This window comes from Rhyacophila brunnea, unplaced genomic scaffold (assembly GCF_057557595.1).
Source record: "Rhyacophila brunnea isolate RB1 unplaced genomic scaffold, BYU_Rbru_1.0 scaffold_2, whole genome shotgun sequence".
NCBI classification, from domain to species: Eukaryota; Metazoa; Arthropoda; class Insecta; order Trichoptera; family Rhyacophilidae; genus Rhyacophila; species Rhyacophila brunnea.
The window spans coordinates 23,005,827-23,020,585 of record NW_028232859.1 but is presented as its reverse complement, the minus strand read 5'-3'; the positions used below and the strand labels follow the sequence as shown (position 1 = coordinate 23,020,585).

The 14,759-nt window shown below is 34.2% G+C and overlaps 1 protein-coding gene across 6 annotated transcripts in view; it reads right to left on the bottom strand.

Annotated features, from left to right (window-relative positions):
- Positions 1–623: 623 nt before the first annotated feature.
- The window catches only part of Lpin (phosphatidate phosphatase LPIN), a 90,149-nt gene continuing 76,013 nt past the window's right edge, over positions 624–14,759 (bottom strand). For 5 of the 6 annotated variants that reach the window (XM_085946446.1, XM_085946450.1, XM_085946447.1 and 2 more), the window contains 12 exons: positions 14,435–14,655; positions 13,604–13,831; positions 12,829–12,988; positions 12,480–12,708; positions 12,237–12,388; positions 11,029–11,162; positions 10,697–10,944; positions 9,794–9,942; positions 9,426–9,564; positions 7,538–7,753; positions 7,145–7,248; positions 624–1,947 (listed from right to left, as the gene is read on the bottom strand). In XM_085946446.1, coding sequence (XP_085802572.1) covers positions 1,770–1,947; positions 7,145–7,248; positions 7,538–7,753; positions 9,426–9,564; positions 9,794–9,942; positions 10,697–10,944; positions 11,029–11,162; positions 12,237–12,388; positions 12,480–12,708; positions 12,829–12,988; positions 13,604–13,831; positions 14,435–14,655 — 2,158 coding nt within the window. In that variant the 3' untranslated portion in view covers positions 624–1,769. Of the gene's footprint in view, positions 1,948–3,878; positions 4,115–7,144; positions 7,249–7,537; positions 7,754–9,425; positions 9,565–9,793; positions 9,943–10,696; positions 10,945–11,028; positions 11,163–12,236; positions 12,389–12,479; positions 12,709–12,828; positions 12,989–13,603; positions 13,832–14,434; positions 14,656–14,759 lie in introns of those variants that run through there. The other variant, XM_085946451.1, reaches the window with a different exon arrangement.

Sequence of the window (14,759 nt, the reverse complement as noted above, 5' to 3'; positions counted from 1 at the left end):
CACGTAAAAAGAAAAACTAAATTATAGGTACAGTTTTATCACTATGTATGTATTTAGATGCATATTCGTCCGCCTGACAGCATAATTTGATTCCCAAGTAATATCACAATGAACAAAATGGAAATAAACAGAGAGCTTTAAAGTTTAAACAACATTGTTGTGAACGATCATTAGCTTTACTGGATGAAATTAGACTGTCATTATTGCCATTAGGTACATATTATGGTTTTCATACATTTTAAATAAATAAATAAAAAATAATCATCTCATTAAAGTAATCTTAGTTATTAAAGAAATGCATAATATATTAATTATAGTTAATGGGTTAAATGAAATGTTCACACATTTCTTTCATCACAGATAAAAAAAACACGTAAATATGTATGTACTTCATTCAAATCATGTGTAATATACTTTTAATGATAATGATAATGAAGTGCTAAAAACCTGGGTCGACATTTGATTGGATGCTATAAAAGTAAATGCAGCTCTTTCATGCATCAACTTTCCGACAACAATAATCTACAATTTGTCCCACTAGGAGTTTCTAATTAAACTGTGACTCGTTTATATTCAACAGAAAACAAAATGTAAAACTTTTTTTATCGCACATTTTTGGGTTTTGGTACTGATTTACCAGTATGAGTTGTCCGCTAGTGAGGGTGTTACATGTTAAAATTACCTATATCATTCAGAATTCTTTATACTGTGACAACTTAACTCCAAATTCGAACAGCGGACGATGTTTGCTGGCATAATCAATTCAAATATTTAGCATATTTTATTAAAAGTCAATATTATTTACCAAAATATTACATCAATATTTTTTTGGTTACTACCATGAAAATGTAAATGGAAATATTGGCAGCGTGAGCGTGCACTTCTGGTGATTTTGTAAAGTGCGCAAATAACCGAATAATTAAAGTAATTCATTCATTCTTACATTTCATGTATAAGGAACGACACTAACAAGGTGAACACATTACGATCACGTCACATGCTGGAACAGTAAGCTCGCGCATTGGGAAAATAGTGTGATGTTGTTTTTCTTGATATTTAAAATGTTAACCAACTGATTCTCCCATACCGTAGCACATTTTGAACCGAAAACAAAGTCAGTTAGCAAAATCTGCCGAAATGGCCAAAACAACAATGAGGTCACCTCACGCGTATCGCGCTACAACTATCAGTGAACTTTTTTATTATTCTATGCATGTCTGCACATTTTCGACTCGTTAAAATGCATGCTCTTTTCTTTATTTGTTTTCTCTATGGATTTTCTATTAAATTATTAGCTGTTTGGTGTTTACGTTTATTATCTATGGTGTGCTGGTTGGTTTCTGTTCAAAATATTATCTATGGATGCAATATCGCAAATAATTTTAACATACAGAATATCAAAATACTAATGAATTAAGAGTTGGCGCATTCCATCATAGAATTTATAGATTGTTATCATTTAAAATATTCTACAGAATGACGAAACCGTAGACTAAATTTGGCACCGTAAAAGCATGTGACGTGATCGTAATGTGTTCGCCACATTATAGAATTCTTCACAAACCCACAAATTTGTAGTAAAATACCCTCAGTAACTAAATCTAACCTTTATATCATAATTATTAGTCTTAAGTAATGCAGAATAACATCGATATATCAAAAAAGCATACACAGCGACACCGCTAATCATTGGCTAAAAGAAGCACCTTAATGAAGCTGTCAATGAATATTCAATTCGATTCGTGGATAAATTTAATAAACAAGTGGTTCTAATGATCAGCCGGTCCTTCCGGTATGGATGGCAGAGTATGCGAAGTAACAGGAGGTACAATTTCTGGAAGGTGGGCCACCGGTTCTCTCCAGTAGACAAACTGCGAGAAATCTTCGCAGACTTCGCCTCTCACGGGTGGGAACAAGTGATCGACAATGTAACTCATATTTGAATACCTGTAAAATAAAAATAAAATGGTTAGGATATAATTTATATACTTGTTTAATCGGTGTCAATATTCAAATTTTTTCCGCAGTAAAAATACGACCGGAGTTATTTGTTTTAAGGATTTCTCATTGTGTTATAATATTTTGACAAAGATGGTCTGACACGGTAAAACATTGTGTACTTGTAAATTTATAGCCTGATTAAAATCGGTATATTTGCTCAGCCATCGACATATTACATGAAGACAAAATAAAATGACACCAAGCTGCCCACTTTTTAGTCTGTGAAAATCGTCTCATACAAATGTTATTCTTTTAGACACGGATGAAAGTGACAGAAAAATGAACTCTACCTGCATTGTAGTAAGAGTCGATTTCTAAACTGCATTAATTTGTTATGTCGTAATGTTTTTTTTCTCTCCAATGTGTTTGTATTTTAACACCGCATGTTCACATTATAGGTATTATATTGCAGTGGTGAAGCGTAGAGGTAGGTTGTGGAGATCCTACAAAAATAGTGCACACTGAGCTTTATCAGCTTCATACTTATTTGTTTTCATTGAACTAAGAATACAAATTGCAGATGGTGTTGGTTAGTTTTTAAAATTCAATTAAAACTTGCCTCAACCGAACCATAATAATGTTCTATCTATAAAATATCTAAAGTGATATATTATATGATTTAATGGCACTCACTATTTTTGTAGAAACTCCACAGCTTACCTCCACCCTTCGCCAACTGACATTGTACAATGTATGTACTCAAAACCGAATTCTACCTACAATGAAATAACGATGATTCTGACAGATTTTTATCTATCATCTTTACTGGAAAAAGTACCCATTTTTCTCTTCATGGAATGATGTATCCTGTAGATATATCAGTGTACGCAGCTCACTAACGGACCTGCTACGTACCAATCGACTAGCATCTCAAAAATATAAATCGACAAATTTTATGTTATACGAACATTAGGGGAGTATCTAACATATGGTACACTGAAACCTAAAAATAAACTGGACCTAAGACAATGATATGCCGTAAAGTATGTACCTACCGACTTAAGATGTTTGGCTGTGGTTATTTTTTAGTTTCATTTTCATTCATCCACATTGTAAGTCATTAATTAATGGACTGCGCAAATAAACAGAAATTAATCAAACAATATGATACACAATAATCCAACCTAGTTGGATAACTGAATTTAGTTTAGAGTTCAACTTTCAATGTTGGTGAATATAATTAAATTGATAAAAAAAAGTGTGGAAAAATGTCTTAACATGCTGTTATTGTAAAATTAAATAAAATTTCTAGGGAGATTGACATATTAGTTATTTTCAAGTAAAAATTCAATAATACATTTTGGATTCATGAAAATCTTCAATAAAATGTTAACCGAAACAAACACCACCAATATTAACAAGATGACTAATGAAATGAGAAAAGCAATATAAACAGAAAAGCAGACAATAATAATATTATGTATGTTGGATTACACAATCAGTTGGACATTTTGTTTTGCCAAATATGTCCAGCAATATATGTACACCACAGCTATTCATAGACAAATTGAACAACAAAGAGATTCCAAATAACCACACTTGAAAGTAAGTACTGTTGTATTGTTAACCATCAGTTTTAATAATATATACAATAATTTATTATATGAATAGCTGTCGATGATCAAAGAATCGTTGACAATATAGACATTCAAACAAAACATTTTCCCATTCAGGTTTCGTAGTAAGCATAGTTCTTAGCGATAATTACACGTGTGCATGTGATGAAATAATATGAGAACCATAGTTAAGTTTCATTAGTAAGCGTAAAGAGATGACGGAGGCTGTTTATTTGGCATGTTGATGCACGGGCAGAGCTGAGCGGTGAGAAGGCGCAAATACCAGATGAAATGATTTTGGCTTTCAGTAGCAGGGCTTACCATGACAAGTATCCCTGAGGCGCTGTCAGCATTCAGTACTTATATATATATTGCACATAAATATCACATTCACGTAAAAATAATAGTTATAAAAATAAAGTAAAAAAATAGTCATTATAAACTACTCCGTGATTTAATTAATTTAATTTACATTTAGATTCTATTATTATCAATGTGCAACAGGACATTCGACCGGTGGAAATAATTCATTCACTATGTCACTCTGCCCAGTGTAGCTGGAAAAAATAAAAAAAATAATACACACTACTTGACTCGCTGTCGTAAAACCCTACAAGAAAGTTCCAAATTTGCCATGATATCGTAGAAATTGAATGATTGGGCAGGAAAAGGTATAATTTTATTATTATTACAGCTGTACGCTTCCGATATAAGAGCCTTCAAAATGTCTTCTCGCTATCGCTGTAAGCGGAAAGTATTAGTAAAGAAAAAGTATACTAGTACCATACAAAAAGGGTTTAACGGATAAACCCTGACATAGTTTTAATATTTAAAACATGCTAGAATGCCAATCAAATTATTTCCAGCAAAGGAAGAAATATTTGTATCAATGTGTTATTTATTATAAGATGATAGAAATAGCAGTGAATCATATTCACGTGAGTTATAAAATATTTTAGGGAAGCTATTTTCATAATATTATGGCTAAATGAAACTATTTGTAGGAATATTCTAAACTATAGTAGTATCCAAACATTAGATATTATTTATATTTTATGTCAATTACACAATGACCAACCAAAATAAAGATATGTATTTATTTTGTTGGGTTATGATTTTATAAGAAATAACCCTTTCTTATAATTAATATCTTCCAACACTGTAATTCATTAATTAACTTTAATAACAATTCATAATGAAATAACCAGCTGTCAATAATATTGAAAAAAGAATTCAACAGACTTCCATGACTGTTAGGTGTCACAGGAGATATAGGATTTTCAATACAATAATAATTAAACTAGTAATTAAATTAATGCCCATATATATTCTTATTTTGTTTTATTTTAAATGATTATTCTTGTTTTAATTTTTTATATGATGGATTTTGCCTGTTTGGAAACTACTGTTTTAAGCATGCATAAAAATAATACATTCAAGTATATAAACTACCATTTGTTAAAAAATATGTTGGAATAAATATGTACCAAAAAAATAATAAAAACTATCAAGTGAGAAGCTAGGATGTAGTTTACTAATGGATTCCTTCAATCACATCTTTTTTTATAATAACACCGAGACATTTACTGCGACTTGCTGTCGTATCGCCTCTGCCCATCTGAGTAAGAAACTGTTGTCCTCGACTTTCTCAAAGTAATTTCAACTTACTTCTTATTATTTTAGGATTATTAATAAATTATTTTAAAAGCAAATAATACTAAAGAATAAGACTAGGTACTTAAATGTGATTGACTGATAAAATATATCAGAATAATAAAATTATTCTGGTTGGTACCAATATAAATATTTACTGTTTTTTTGACAAAGAAAAAATACACCACAATATTCAAAGCTTAGGTGGATTAAAATTATATAACGTTTTTACTTATTTACTAAATATATATTGATAGTAATATGTGTGGGTGCAGCATACTCTTGATGATCAGGGATCACCTTTGACCGGCCCACATGGGCGACAAAATGCGATCACAGGTTTTCTTCTGGCCAGTGTGGCCAACCAACCGCCAATTAGATTGTATGGCAACAACGATCTCCCGAGATCCGACCGCATTTAGCAGTCCGTATCGACTGCCAGATGTGGTTGGAGTATTTTGAAAGTTGAAACTATGTAAGAATCATATTATCCACTTCAGAGTAATCGAGAGTATGCTGTACAAGTAAAAGTTATGAGGTGCTACTCTGAATATATCTATTTTTTAATATGTCATCTCCGTTCTCATTTACATAAAACTATACAGTCTATCGACATACATATTATTATTATTTAGACTACTGCATAGCAATAGTGATTATATTTGGTGCTTGGGATATGCAATGTAATGTATATGAAAAAAGAAATCTAAGAATACAGGCGGACCTCGACTTTCGCACAATTCGCTATTTCGCACATTTAAAAAAAATCGTATTTTTAAAACATCGCGCTGCGGGGTAAAGATATCCCCCTCTCACTCGCTCACAAGCAAGTGCATCACTTGCATCCTGCTCGCACCCATCACTTTGCTTGTGAGCTAGCTAGGATAGGCTTAGTCTTGCGCAGCAGTGCGTGCAGGCTTGTTGTGTTGTGCGTTTTGCTAATTTTATTCATTTGAAATATTTCACCCTAAAGATTTATAAACAAGAGTGAGAAACAGAAAAACTGCAGTGTTGATACGAACAAAAAGAAATCAAGGACTTATAAACTTCATACGATTGAGAAAAATATGGAAATTATTAGACGTTCTGATAGCGGTGAATCTTTTGCTTCAATCGGACGTTCGTATGATACAAACAGGTCTACGATATGTTCAATTTTGAATAATAAAAATAAAATTAAGGAATACGTTCAAAATTGCGGAAATATATCTTTAAAGATTGTTTCCAAAGGACAGGCATAGTTATGGATGAAATAGAAAAATCTATGTCATCATGGATCGATGACCAACATCAAAAAGATGTCCCTCTGAGTATTTCAATTATTAAAGCGAAAGCTCTTAGTTTGCACAAAGATTGGAAGGCTAGATTAAAAGAAGATTCTAACACGATTTTTCAATTGGTTTATATTAAATTCACTGGAGAATCGGCTGATGCGGATAAAGATGCTGCAAAAGAATTTATTTCCTCATTATCCAAAATTATTGAAGATGGAGAATATTCCTCTAGCCAAATATTTAATGTAGACGAGACAGGTTTATGTAAATACATATTTTAAAATACACACAATTTAATTTTTTTTCTACTTCTCTCTACTTTCGAACATTCAATATTCGCACACCTTTTCAGCAACCAATTATGTGCGAAAGTCGAGGTCCTCCTGTATTAGAATTGTGTTCATATATAAATAGGTAGGTACATAGCACATGAATAATAATTATTGAAGAGACAGTAACTTTTCCCATAGAGATTTACATAGATAATAAAAGTCTATAAAATATTTTAATAATGCTCCTGACACCGAATCAAAATTTTTAAAAGTTGTTATTAAATTCTAATAAGCATGCTGTATTGTTAGTGTTGATATGTAGCACGATTCCTGTATCCATTGCATAAAAAAAATATTATGTACTTTTAGTGTTCGGTTAAATACTTACGATGATTGGAATGTCTGCGTCAGTTCATGTTTCAGCTCGCCTTTGTAATTGATCGTAAAGATGCGGACGATCGGGATCCCGACAGTTTGATATGCGCACACATCCTGGAATTAGGAGACAAGACAAATAAAAATATGAGGCAGTGATGCTGGTGGATTCATTTATGGTTGTCATCTTTCAAACTTAACAGACATCGCAATTATCTTGTAGATAGGTGACATTGGTATAAAGCTGATAAAGCTTCCCTCGCACTGACAAGTTAACAAAAAAGTTTTATTGGTGTCAAAAATTGCATCGGATTAAGTTTATTTTTGCAAATAATAATAAAAACTTATCATCTTGCAATATTATAATAAAACATTCCAAATATGTATTTTTTGTTCTAGCACTTACATTGACTCTATTTCCATAGCCAGCGTAGAATGGTTTGCATCCCGCGGGGAACAGTGCCATTATATCTGACATGCATTGGATTTTAAATTCTTCCGGTTTCTTTACGATGACTTCTCTGTGGAAAGCTCTCAGCAATGAAGTGGGATTCAATAGAAGCGGTCCATCAGGCAAGGACAGATCGCCCTGTTTGATCGACCGTAAATATTCACGGGTTAGCTGAGGATTTAATCAATTGAATGCATTAGTAGGCTATTTCAAAATATGGATACTTAATACCAATATGGACACAGATGCCGAGATCGTGAGCCGTGTGAAATTAAAACAAAACTCAAATTTGTATGAAAACACATAAAGTATGATAAAGTATGATGGCGCCATTTTATTAAAATTTTCTTAGCTCGAAAAAAAATGTGCACAATGACATCTAGAATAACCAGTACAATTTATTTTTGTACATGCTACATCGATAGATACATCAACGGTTTCAAAAACATAATCTTATATAACTAATTTATTAAAGATTTAAAATCCATGAACACACCTCCAAAAAATATTTTACATTAGAATTAAAGGTTTCAGCGCGAAATATATTATGGTGCATGTCGCGTACTATCACGTGACGTCACAGTAAGCTGCCGCTACGGTTTTTTTTTGCTGTGATAAGTCGTTTTTCTTGGTGTTTAAAATGTTATCAGACTGATGCTGCCATCCCGTAGCACATTTTGAACTTTTCAATGAACATTGTCAGTTAGCAAAACCTGCCGAAATCACCAGAACAACAATGAGGTCACCTCACGTTGCACTGCACTGCATCGACACCTGCATAACTCAATGAACATTTTTTTATCATTTTCTACATGCCTACACATTTTCGAATCATGTCAAAATCGCGTGTTTTTTGTTTTTAGCGGTTGGCACTATGTATTTTCTATAAGAATGTTGTTTATTATCTATAGTCTGCGGTTTGGGTTCTGTTTAAATATCAGGCTTTGGCCACATAGGTAGGTGCTTCGCTAGTGCTTCCCTAGGTGCTATGCTTGTCTACTAAAAACACTACTGCCATTGCCGTTGGGTGCATACTGTCAATTCATTTCGAAGTACTCTTGGAGAGTTTCAACTTCTCTACAAAGAATTTCAGAAATACAATGAAATTTTTTTTTAGTTATTTGAGGATGAACCAGGAAACATTTGACTTATTGTTGGGCAAATTAAAAGAGACATTTCAAAAGGTTGATACGCATTTCAGATGTTCTATAACATCCGAGGAACAACTTGTTACATTAAGGTACCTAAGGTGAAACAATTTTGAAAAGCATTTATCTATTCTTAGTATTTTTTATTATATTGTCTTTCTGCTTCGCAAATTTTTTTGTGCATGGGCACACTACGGCCCATGCGTCATTATTCATAACCTGAAAATATACGGTGTTTGACGTTTGTCATACTGAAGAAACATCCTCCATCTTGCAAAATCACTAGGTGACACAATAAAATTAACCAACGCGTTTGTTCGCCGAGACTCACTAGGTGACTAATAATCACCTAGCGAGGCGCGAAGCGTGCAGTGTGGCCATTGCGATAGTATAGTGTGCGTCCGTTCGCTAGGATGTCACCTAGCACGTAGCCACCAAGCAAGGCACCTACCTATGTGGCCTTAGCCCTATTGAATTTATAGAGACTCGTTACTAGGTTACCCCATCATTGAATTTACAGAGATCGTGTTTGTTCAAAATATTCTGCAAAATGACAAAACCATAGACTAAATTTGTCGCCGTGACAGTGTGATAGTACGCGAAATGCATCTCAATATAATCACAACTTTAATGTCAAAAGTAAAAATATTCTATATTTGAAATGGTACTATAAGTATCAAAATAAATTATCTTACCTTTGCTTGACCAATTGCTCTTGCCGAAAGATAGAGAATTTTGTAACCATTGTTTTTGATTTTAGTGAATAATTGGGCAACACCGCTTTGAGCCCAGTCTTTACCGACCATTGGGAAAATATGTCCCAGTACATCAGACCTACGAGAAACATATTTTTATAAATAAATATCCGTCGAAAGATTATTTATAAATTTGTTCTAATTAATAAAGATAATATAAATGTAAATTGAAAAAAATATAGTAATCGAATCAGCTGGGAATTGAACCCAGGTTGTAACACTTACTAATTCGTTACTTCACCGACTACATACGCATAGTGGATGAGAATGAGACACATTAAAAATAGATCTAATAAATATTCACTTACTTTGTGATAGTTCCATCAATGTCAGAAATAACGATTTTGTCATCATATCGCCATCTAAAGACGTGACACTTGCACCGAGAAGTTCCCTGATAAGCTGTCGTCACGCTGAACTCCATTTCGTTCATACCTTCACGTAAGTTCAGACTTTCCTGTAAATTAAAAATTATCATTCAAAGACATCTTTTTGCTTAATGATACAGTATTATGTATGTAGTATCAATGTATATTTTGGAAGTTATATAATAAAATTACGCTTCATTTTATCCCAGCCTATTATAAAGCCACGTTCGTGTTTCAAACGTAATTGGTTGGTCGGTTGGTATTGTATTTTCAAATTAGAATGATATTGACATTTCTATTCGCCGATAAACCATCAATTCCCCTTAATTTAATCATTATGCTTTTGATGAGTTTTATATGTTATGAATAGTTAGTTACCATTGTGTGAAATTAAACGTATAAAAATATCTACGTATTTTTTGTTAGATTTTGAGCACAGAACAGATAATAAATAGAATACCGATAGGCTATATTCAATACGCCGCATGTTGATGCCGGGTTTTGAATGTGTGAGTGTCCTACGAAAATGAAACACGCATTATACACGTGCAATAGTGTGTGTAATACACCAACATTAAATGAGCGTAAATGCATAAACCGAGAGCAGTTTTCAGTATTCGACGTAAAACGTATTCTTGACACTTGTGTAAGTGTAACCCGGATTCTTCCTTACTCGAGTCGGTTACCTGCTATCGCCTTACCCGTTATATATTTCAGTTCCCATTATTTCTGAGTTCCCTGATTTTGAGCATACTATGTGTACTTATCGATTGATTTCCTGCGATCAATCTATGGGAGTATTTTGGGCTTTTATGAACAGAAATAAATCAACAGTATACGTACAATTTGCTCTGAAGACAGGCGAAGAGTTTTTCTGAATTTATCGGTGGAATGTTTGGTCGGATGGGGCTGATGAACGGGGACTCCGCTTTTTTCCAGAGAAGCACCTTCGTCCGATTCCTCAGAGCTTTGAGATCCGCTGTAGCCGCCTCCTGCTGCGCCACTCAGTGACGGGAACGACGTCTGCGTGCTCACAGCTACGCATTCATCTTCAGGAGTTTCCGGGTCCAGCATTTTCATCATATTTAGATCTGTTTGCAAATAATGTATCATTAATTATTTATGTCTCCGGCTAAATGAGTCAAATGATAAAAATAAAACAAATTATTTTATACCGTCTATGCTCATTGCTTCTTGAGAAGGGTCGCTGATGCATGATTTGTCTTGATTGTCAGCGGAAAGGATTTGCTGCTCAGTGACTGTTTCACTCGTATCCGATAATGCATTTGTGTTCATTTTTGAAGCATCACTAGAAAAATTATGAAATGTCAAATTATGTACCTACTTATATGAAGAAATCTAATTGTGTAGTACGTGTAACTGTAACCTGTAATAGACAATTATTGTCTAATAATTATTATTAGCCACTGAGTATGACTGCTTATGTTTCATCATAACATTATCACATCAGATTAATTGAAATAAAGCACACTTTGTAATACTTATTCCATAGAATTTAATAACAATCAGCGAAGCTATTCTATACACAAGGCGGCTATCGATGGTAGTTTATCATATTTATCTATTGAGGCGGTTAATTGTTACAATAAGTTAACTATCTAAACTGTCAAAAAGTGCTATGTTTTAACAGCCCCTCACTTGACTGTGTTAACTTTTAGAGCGATATAGATAGTTTTTGACAGTTTAGACGGCTAACTTATTGTAACAATTATAATACCTCAATACATAAATATGATAAAGTGATAATATCCTTCACTTTAAACGTCGATAGCTATTTTAATAAAAACAATGTCTTTTCATCAAGAATTGACAGTCAAAGTCCCATTTCCATGGTTCACTTTTGACGATCATCGCAGAGGAATCATCCGCAGTGACCCGTGTGAACGCACATTCATCAACGAATCATCGAGAGTGATCATCCGGAATCAAAAGTGAATGAAGTTGAACTTGTTCTACTTTGGATCATTTTTTGATCACTGCGGATGATTCCACATATGCGCACACACCACGCATGCGCACTGCGCCCCTGAGTACTGTCATAATATTTACATAGGTATGTAAACATTTTTCAATTTCATTTCAATTCATTATTCAAAAGTGAATGCCTGAATCCAATTCCCTGCAGAGGATCATCCGCAGTGACTCGTGTAAATCAGCCTTAACTCCTTAAAGTGATCATCACATTTGTCAATCAAGGAATTATATAAAATGTAGAAAATGTAAGTGGAAATGAATAAAAAAATTACTTGACAGTTAAATACTGTTTGTTATTTTTTGAATTTAATGTCAATCCACCAAAAAACAACATTAAATAAAATTGCTTTTATGTGATAAAAGTTTGAAATATTATAAATATAAGTACGTGTTAGTTTCTCCAGGAGCCTGTTTTTCAGCTGAACGCCGCCAATTCCATGAGAATAATCCAGAAGAGCGCTGGACCGTCTTATTTCCAGCATTCTGTGTTTCTTCCATCTTTCCTTCGCGCACACCACTTGTCATGGATTGGAGCACAGCCTACGAAGAGCAAACAAATATATGAATTATTAAAAGACCATTATCAGATTATTTCATTCTAATCGTTACCAAAATATATAGCTTCAGTTACCTTTGGAAGAGGGCGATGATAAACAACGAGTGACAGCAAGATGGGTGCGGCGGTAGACCACGGCATGAATTTGTCCCCAAGACGAACGACGAGCTTGGGATTTTGTACCAACATCGGATCTAAGCACAGCGTTTCAAACCTGACAGCGTCGCGTTCGAAAGCTTCCACCAAAGATGTCGTGGGTTGTTCCAGAACAGATGGACCACATAGTGATAATCCCACAAAACCTCTGTACAAAAAAAAAATATTTTTAAGAAATCTTGGTAGGTAGTGGTAGGAAATTAATCAGAGAAGTTCCATGTATAAAAAAGACAACAAAAATATAAAAAATACAGTTTTATTTTCTTACTTGGAAAATATCTTGACATCATCTTCATCCGAATCGATTCCTTTGCATAGAGGTCCTTCGACCGAAGACGGTGATTGCGGCAAAGATGGACCATTACCGGATTCATAATCCTCTTCAGTTGCCATTGAGCCAGAAATGTCCACAGCCATAGATCCTGTGACTGGAAAAAACAAAACAGTTCAGACGATTTTAGAATAGCATTTACATTAATTACATTACAAATATTATATACATCTGGATTGACCAAAGATGTTGAAAAACGCTTCTTTTATGGGGATGGAACCAAAATGAATCAAAAAAGGCAAATTGGTCCACCGATTAAGTTAGTTACAAGTGACCTCACATTGCACGTTCCGTCACAATGAGTAGATAAGTTTTAGTGGAAAAGTTGCATAAAATCATTTATAACTGCACTCGAGTAAGTAGAGACAATGAACATAAAAAATATCCGACATTGCCTTTGTAAGAAAATTGAAATGGCAACTGAGCAATTTTAATATTTGTGGCGTTTACCAACTTAACCATGCTTCATGCGCTTGTAAAATAATTTCAAATATCATAACAGAAATTCTATTTATAGTCCTCCTTCTCCTCCTCCTTAGTCCTCCTTCGGCTCCTTCTATTTATAGTCCGAATTCTTTGGTATAGACAAATTATTGTAAAACATGCCCAAAGTCACACAAAATGGTAATGTACATTGATGGTGGTGTATTTTATAAAGCTAGAGAGGGAATAATGGGATCATAAACATTGATTATCTGTATAAATTACTTACTGTTATGAGGCATGGATGTCTGGGATCCCGGAGGGTGAGAAGGAAAGTATAAAGCGGCAACTTCAGGATCTATAACACCGTCCGCAAGTTCTGCAAGATATAATCCTTCGGAACCAGTTGTAGCGGCCGGCTGAGCACTTCCTCGGGATGGTTTCATGAAGCTGAACATTCCACTGAGCATGGATGAACCGCCTTGAACTTGAGTTGCAGATGTCACTGGCAATTCATCTATAAAATATAAATTAAATACTTAATTCCGTTCTTATAATATTCATTATTAAATATATAATTTACGGTAATACAGTGAAACCCCCGATTCTACGGTTTTCAAGGGACCCCGAAAAAAACGATAAATGCGGGATAAGTAGGTATATAATTTTTTTTTTAAAAAAAAAAACTTGTTTTTCTCCTGTATTTTTTTCGACGTCTTCAATTATTTTCCGTTTCTCAGCTAGAGTTCTAGTTTTCTTCATAGGGGGCATTTTAGTTGCAACTTATAAAAATTTGTGATACAATATGTGAGGCAAGCCTGAGCGCCGACCGACCTGTGCAAACAAAGCGATGCGACTGAAAAGTCTGTCCATATGTATCATAAACAATTCTACGAAAGCGAAATGAAATATTTTCAACAAAAACGGTCAATCGGGATAATATTTGTGACGGGACCACAATAATTAGATGATAGATCGAGGAAAACGATAAATTGGGGAACGGTTAATGCGGACTTGGAAATGGGACTTTCAAAAATGAACGATCCGTGCGGGAAAACGATTTATGCGAGAACGGTAGATTGGGGTTCCACTGTAGTATATTCATAGCAAACGATCTAACCTTTAGTTTGTGGCTTCATCGGCTCATCATCGGAGCTGAGAGATCCAGCGGCAGCCGGTTGTTTCATTCCAGCATTCGGAATAGGTACCGGAAGCGGAGAAGGTAACTCTCCCCATCGCCAAGACTGTCCAATTCCTCCTTTGGAGTCAGACCCTGCCCCAGACCCTCGGGCTATTTCCAACTCTGAATCAGATTGTACAGGAGTGTCCCGGCACTGGTCCCTATAAAATAATTATCAAAATATTAGTTTGTCTCTAGTTCTAGTAAAATATCAGTACCTAATATCATAATTCACAAAATTACATTATGAGGCTAAAATATGAAG